General features: G+C 54.2%; 1 protein-coding gene across 1 annotated transcript; it reads right to left on the reverse strand.

Annotated features, from left to right (window-relative positions):
• Positions 1–324: 324 nt before the first annotated feature.
• NT5C (5', 3'-nucleotidase, cytosolic) lies at positions 325–6,869 on the reverse strand. Its single transcript, XM_075440957.1, has 5 exons — positions 6,656–6,869; positions 1,905–2,005; positions 1,760–1,820; positions 845–959; positions 325–759 (listed from the first exon to the last, which is right to left on the reverse strand). Exons 1-5 carry the CDS (start codon positions 6,833–6,835, stop codon positions 617–619), a joined length of 600 nt encoding a protein of 199 aa, XP_075297072.1. The 5' UTR covers positions 6,836–6,869; the 3' UTR covers positions 325–616.
• Between the last annotated feature and the right edge of the window lie 308 nt (positions 6,870–7,177).

Consider the following 7,177-nt stretch of genomic DNA (forward strand, 5'->3'; position numbering starts at 1 on the left):
ATTAGCTTAAATGCTGCGTAAACAGTTTTGTATAAGCTCACAAATATTTCTCTGCAGCACTTGCAGCCCAGCCTTCTCCCACTCTTACTCATGCACATGGGCCAGAAACTGAAGCCAGCTTGGTCTCCTTTCATTATCAGCAACCCAAAAGCCAGGGTGGCTAAATATATAAAAGGGTTTGAGCACAGTGCTCCCTGGCAGATGCCCACACTGCGTCTGCTCAAGTTGCAGAGTTTTACTTCTTCCCCTTTTTTATTTCCCCCTGTGCCTCCAGTCAGCCCAAAACAAATGGGGATGAGGTTAAAAGCACATGCACACAAGGGAAAAAAACAACAAACTGCTCATATTTCAGTGTCTCTTCACCAACAGCAAACATCCAAAACAACTGTACAGAGATTAACTAACCGAATGCCGAGCAATCCTCCAGATACCTGGAGAGGGGTCAGCTCTGCAGCACATAGAACAAGGGCAGCCCATTTCTTGCTCTAACTGACCGCCCGCAGTGCCCCTGCCCGGTGACGGCACCCGCTGCCTTGCGGGATGGGTGTCCCTGCCAGCGGGTGAGCTGGCTGTGCCCCGGCAGCGAGCGGGCAGAGCGCGGGGTCCCCGCTCTGCGTTACTGCCCGCGCTTGCTTTCCAAGATGGCCCTCCAGTCGTCCGCCCAGGACAGCAGCCGCCGGCGCGGTGCCTGCAGCTGGACGTGCCTGTTGTGGCAGCAGGTGAAGAGGATGTGCTCCCAGCTCGGGTTCAGCTCCACGCCTGAGGAGGGCAAGGGAGGAAAGCTGGAGTCAGCTGGGGGCTTTTCTCCCCAGCTAACAGCAAGCGATGCGAATGCTTTTCAAACCTCTAATGGTATCCTTGTCATCAAACAGCAAGTCGGCAGATATGATGGTCTTATCTCGGGTTAGAATAATCCGCTCCACAAACTCGGGTCCCAAATGTTTTTCTACCCACTTATACTGCGGAGACAAGAAACGAGATAGGAAAAAATCCCGCCACGCTTTCAGTTTGCACATTGCTCAAGTCAGATCAGCCCTAGTACGGCAATCCCTTCCCCTGTAAACCTACATCCGTGTTTGTGAATCCCCACCAGAGACTGGCTATGGCCCAGGACGCTGCTTTAACCTGTATTTTTAATGGCCTTCAGTCAGCACTGCATTTGACAGGCCTCATCGTTGTTGGGTTTGCAAACAGCGCTGGCTGCTTGCCCAGAGCACGTGGACTGTGCCTGTCTAAGTCATTCCTGTGGTTAAGGTCCCCCTGCTCCGTTCTTGTGCCAGAGGAAACAGGGCTAGTTCCAGGGCTACAGCCTACTCTGAACTCAGCAGTGGCCTCTTTCAGGACAGCCGGGCATCTCAGACTCCGGATTTAGACAGAATAAGGTTTTGTCAGTTGAGAAGCTGCCAGTGTGGAATCCCCTGGGAATATCCCATCCCTGCAGGCCACGCTGATGGCCAAGCTTGCCTTACCCAGCCATGCTGCATCAGTTCCTTCGCTGTCACACAGCGGGAGCCCATGTGTCACACTCCAGCTCCAACAGCCCAGAGCTCACGTGCCCCGCAGTAAGGCTGGCACCACGCGGTGCTCCGAGGTTCCCCGTCCGGCAGCACGACTGTGTCTGGGCAGAGGGATCGCAGGGAAGCCTGGCAGCCCGTGCCAGCCACTGTCTTTATAAATGAATGACTCTGACTTGGGTGGTATGAAATAGCAAGGCCTTGCAAAAGCAGCACTAAAACCAGTAAAATAAATTCTCTCCCACCTTTTCCACGATGCAGTGCTCGTATTTCCGGAGAGGACTGGTGCAAATAAAGACTTCGGTGCTGAAAAGAAACAGCGTTCATTAGCAGTCAGGGGAAAGTGCATAAGATAATGGAAAAGGGCTGCAGAGTGCAAAGTGTCCTTACTCCTGCATGTGGATCATCTCCTGCATAGCTTCAAGGGCTCCTGGAATTGGATCCAAGCCTAGAAAGAAGCCAGGCGATTCATAGATGCTGGCTACCTTAGCCTGCAAGAGACAGGAGGGCCATTAGCAATGCTTTTATCCACGCTCTGTCCACTTACCCCACGTGTAACAGCCGTCAAAGGGCCAGGGCTTTAGAGAGCGAGGCGATGCTTCACACCAAGAGTGCATTATAAAGTTTCTCACCTTTATGGTCCCAGGAAAAATCCAGCTCAGGCACACAAGCATGAGAAGTTGCTCTCTGGTGGCTTGCTCGGAGTGGCAGAGCTGATCCTGACCCTGTCTCTACAAGCCGCTCCGCGAGTGGCACCACACGCGCGGCGCTGATCTGCAGCCCGACCTGGTGTCTGGCCGAGGGGGAGCCCCCGCCTCACCCCGTCCCAGCGGGGCTCTGTGCTAACTCTGGTGAAAATCAAAGGAACGAGTTTGAGGCTTCAGCTCCTCTGTCACGTTTGACTGAAATTTCCTTATGGCTCCAGAATTTACCAGGGATGAGTGGGTAAAAGTCCTGTATTATCTAGTAGCTCTCTTCTGTGACCATGCTAATTACCATCCTCAGCGGAGGGGCCAGGTCAGCACACCCACACATTTGGGGTTAATCCTTTTAGACCAGAACAGCTCAGCAAGAGGGAAGGAAGAGCTAGGAAAGCTGTGTTTCTCTGCTGCTTTCCGTGATTTTCAATCACGTACTAAAATAACAGTTGTCAAAGGAGCAGATCTTGACTTCAGCATCCACAGCTGCTCCTTGGTGTTGATGCTCCTCTGCGGTAACGTGCCGGTGCAAAGTCTACTCGAAAGAGTGTGAGACTGCAGCAGGAAGTTCAGAGGTGGATCCCTGTGCTGCCCCATGAACCTTCGGCTTTGTGCACCGACCTGTGCACCCTGCGAGCCCCAGCTGGGCTGGGTTTGGGGGTGGCACCGGTGGGTCCCACCTGCTGCTCCCCTCATCTGACTCGGAGCCCACAGCCTTAGCAGCAGGCTGAGCAGTGCGACTGAGGGGATCACAGCTTCACCCCTTTTCCCTCTGCACCTGCTCCTGGTGGTAAGCCCACCTTCGATACGTGCACGTGGGATGCCACAGGAATGATAAACAGGTCGGAAAGGAGGTTCTCTCTAAAGTTAGCATCATTTTTAAGTGAGTGTAAGTAGGAAAGACACAAGAATACTGGAGGAGCAGTGTTTTCCCAGGCTAAAGTGGCCAAAAATGGTGCAAAAAGGTAAAAAGAATTTAATGTGATACAGTACAGTGGCATCTTTAATCTCTAAAAGGAAAAGTACGATTTCCAGGGCAATTCCTGTGTCTCTAGGTAGGACTGTCCTTCAAGTCCTTTTTTTTTTCTTTTTAATGGAAATTAAAAGATGTTCTCGTGCCTTTTATTATTAGGAAGTTCACTGGTTTGAATCCAATTCTGGTTGGTTAATTTTAAAAATTGCTACCTGGTGCCTGCTCAGTGGCCTATGTTAAACCAGAGCCTTTCTGTGCAGGTCACGGCAGATGGCTCCTCTTATCACAGAATCACAGAGTGGTGGGGGTTGGAAGGGACCTCTGGGGATCATCCAGTCCAACCCCCCTGCCGAAGCAGGGTTGCCTAAAGCAGGTTGCACAGCTTATCACACAACCCATCACAACACAGCACCCACAGCAGCCGCAGCAGTGTCCCAGCAGCGTTAAGGGCCGAGTCCACCACCAGGCTTAAGCTGCACTCTCAGACACAGACGTTAATCTTCCAATATCTCTCCTGCCCTAAGACACATAAATCTTACCTTCCCTGGGGTCATGCAGTGAACTTCAGTGAAAACACCCAGCTAGCATTTTTACGCAAGCATTAAAGTCTCCCATTCCCACGCCACTGAACAATTTGGAAAACTTGGTTCTCGGTAAGTATTCTTCAAAGGCAGGCTGGCAGCCTTTGCTTAGAAATTGTACAGGATTGCTTTCTAGTCCAGCTGATGGTCTCGCTCCGTATCACCAGCGGAACATCAACATAAAAACCATTCCAGTTAAGCAGCGACGAGAAGCAGTCAGCATTAAACAAGTCTCCCAGATCACAGCGCTCGCTCAGCTATCACAATATACAAATACTCATAAATCAACAGCCAGAAATTTGGAAGCATTGCCTGATTTCACATCCAGAGCAGAAGAGGTGAAGGAGTCTAGGTGAAGACCTGGCAATCAGATCTGCCCGGATCTCTGTTTCCACGCAAAGCCTCACTGATCCCAGCAACAATTCCCTGGAGCTCTTCTCGAGGAGACTCAGTTACGGAATCAGGGCTTGTGCCAAAAGCTCCTTTATCCGACAGCAAGACACCAGAAAACAGCAAGTTTCCACCACACCACAAAAAAGTGGCTTTGCTGCAAAAAGAAATTTGGTTTGATGACTCTAAGAACCAAAAGCTGTTTCTCTCCCCCAACAAAAAGCAACTAGAAAAAGAGTGAAACAATTTTCTTTCCTCATTCTCACCCCATTGTTGCGGAACATTTCCTTGTAACTTCCACTAGCAAGATAAGAACTGGGATACAAAACTGGAGTAATTACATCTATCCCTAAGCTTTCCCATTCACGCCACTTAAAAATAACTCTAGAAATTTCTGCCACCGCTGGAGATGACGAGCCCTTTTTGGAAACTGTCTGGGGCCAGGCGCTTGGGAGATAAATCCCCATCAACAAAACCGCTACACGCAGGAGGCCAGATAGGCAAGTACAGTAAAGAAAGTCTTCAGCACCATACTTTCTAATTAAAATGGATTTACAATGTGAAATTCATGATCAGCTCACAATCAAAAAAAGAAAGTAATGCTTCACATTTCAAGAGGCAGCTGCTCAGCCCTAACAAAGCATAAACACCACCTGGTAAGTGGGCAGTGCATAAATCATTACCTGGTACATCCCACACCCCCTGTCGCGACAGTGTCTCCCCGCAGGGGCTGTTCCCACACCCCCTGTCACGACAGTATCTCCCCGCAGGGGCTGTTCCCGGACAGACACCGCAGACGCCTGCCTCACAGAGCTGGGCGTCAGGCCCATCACCGCCTTTCCACGGCTGACGAACCGCGGAGTCGGTTTCTCTGCACGGACAGGCAGAGTCCACACACGGCCGGCACGGGATGGCCAAGCCAAGCTCGGTGTCTGGGCTGCCGGTTCCTCCGAAGCTCTTCCTGCAGCGGGGGGCAAGGAGAGACCTTCTCCCGCGGGGATCCTCCTGCATCGCAGACGCCCTGCACCGCCATGGCACAGCTAACGAGGTCTCCGTTTTCAACCAGCCATGGTATTTACATAAAACCTGAAGGAGCTTCTTCTGCCAAACGTACCTCAACCCACCCAGAGACCCAGAGGTGACTGAGGGAGACTGACACAACCTATACAAGCCCGACTTCCTTAGCAAGCCACGCTAGCAAGGAGCGGTATGAGAAGAGCTTTCTGCCGCTGCTGATCTGCGTGGGATTCGAAGCAGGTACCTGGCTGTTTCTTTGACACACCTAAGGTCTGGGAAGGAACAGGATGAGCACGCAGCAAATTAGGGAACGGGGACACAAGAAATAGAACAGAACGCAACTTTCAGGGCTGATCAGATTGTAGACCATCCAAATAAGAACAAATAAAAAGCCATGACCCCTTAAATTAACGTGCAATTTTTTTGTCCCTGTATACCTAAATGGGATTCACTTAAGGAATACTCATTTAAGCAATAAATTGTGTTCATTTATATAAAACAATGAACAAATCATGCCTGCTCCCTATAGTTACAAGTCAGTAGTTCTGGAAAGTTTCGAGCACCAACAGCCATCGATGGGAGCTTGGTCAGTTTGGAGCCGGTGGAGACGCTGCCGGGACCCAGCACTCCCGTCCGTGACACCCGCGCAGAGCCGCACCTCGCTGCGGAACCGGAGAGGACTGAATGCGAGCTGTCATTTCTTAGCAGTGAAAAAAACAACCCAGGATCTTAAAATCAGCAATGAACTTCTTGGGGAAAGCGCACGGCCCAGCCTGGACCAGCACCCGCTCCGCTTTCCTACCGAGTCCCCGACCGCCCCGCGGTAACCTGGGGGAAGCCTCAAGTCTGGAGTCGGAGCACTTTTAATTTCGCCTTGCAAATGTCTCCGACGTTCGTTCAGTCATCGGCAAACTTCTTCACCGTGAGGGTGGTGAGGCCCTGGCCCAGGCTGCCCAGAGAAGCTGTGGCTGCCCCCTCCCTGGCAGTGCTCAAGGCCAGGTTGGATGGAGCTCTGAGCACCCTGGTCTGGTGGGAGATGTCCCCGCTCATGGCAGGGGGGTTGGAACCAGATGGGCTTTAAGGTCCCTCCCGACCCAAACCATTCTATGATTCTATGATAAACATTAAAAATAGCCACAATTTACGCAGACATAGAGCATGCTGCGAGCTCTTCACGCACCGCTCCATGTCGCTCACGGGCGCGGGGCGTCAGCAGACCCCAAAACCCCTCGGTAACAGACACAGCCCACAGCCCTGTGACGCGTTTCCCGCCCCGCAGCGGGCAGGGGCAGGCGGCGACGGCTCCGCGCACGGTTCCGTCTGGTTCTTTTCACGGGGGAACCCCTCGCTCCCAGCTCCCGCACCGGGCCGCGGTTCTCCGGGAGGGGGGCACGCCTCATTAGTATGCAAATTAAGGCTGCCGGCACCAAACAACCCTTTGTAGTACCCACACACCCCCCCGCCCCCCCCCCCCCCGCTCACCGCCAGGTCCTCGCGCAGGCCGCGGTACTGCTCGCGCACCGAGAAGCCCCGCCGCGCCGGCAGCTCCACGCGGGGCTCCCCGGGGAAGCGCGCGCGGAACCCGCGCAGCACCGCGCCCTCGAAGTCGGCCAGGACGCCGTCCATGTCCACCAGCACGCGCAGCGGCCCCCCCGCGCCCATGGCCCCGCCGGAGACGCGCGGGAGACGGACGGGGCGGGGCTCCGGCGCCGTGGGCGGGCACCAGCGGGGGCGGGGCAGCCGCGGGGGGCGAGGGCGGGGCCGGCAGCCGCTCGCCCACACGGGTGGGTCCGCCGGCAGCCGGGCTCGCTGGGCGGGGAGCGGCGGCCCGGCCGGGCCCAGGGCTCCCAGGAGCGGGGGGGGACGGGGGGACGGACCCTCTCTCTCCAGCAGACGCGCCAGCTCCGCACAAACCCCCGCTCCGCGACTCGTCGTGCAGCGGGGTCCTCCGGGACAGAATCACAGAGCGGTGGGGTTGGCAGGGACCTCTGGGGGTCACCCAGC

Source organism: Opisthocomus hoazin, chromosome 21 (assembly GCF_030867145.1).
Source record: "Opisthocomus hoazin isolate bOpiHoa1 chromosome 21, bOpiHoa1.hap1, whole genome shotgun sequence".
In the NCBI taxonomy this organism is placed as follows: domain Eukaryota; kingdom Metazoa; phylum Chordata; class Aves; order Opisthocomiformes; family Opisthocomidae; genus Opisthocomus; species Opisthocomus hoazin.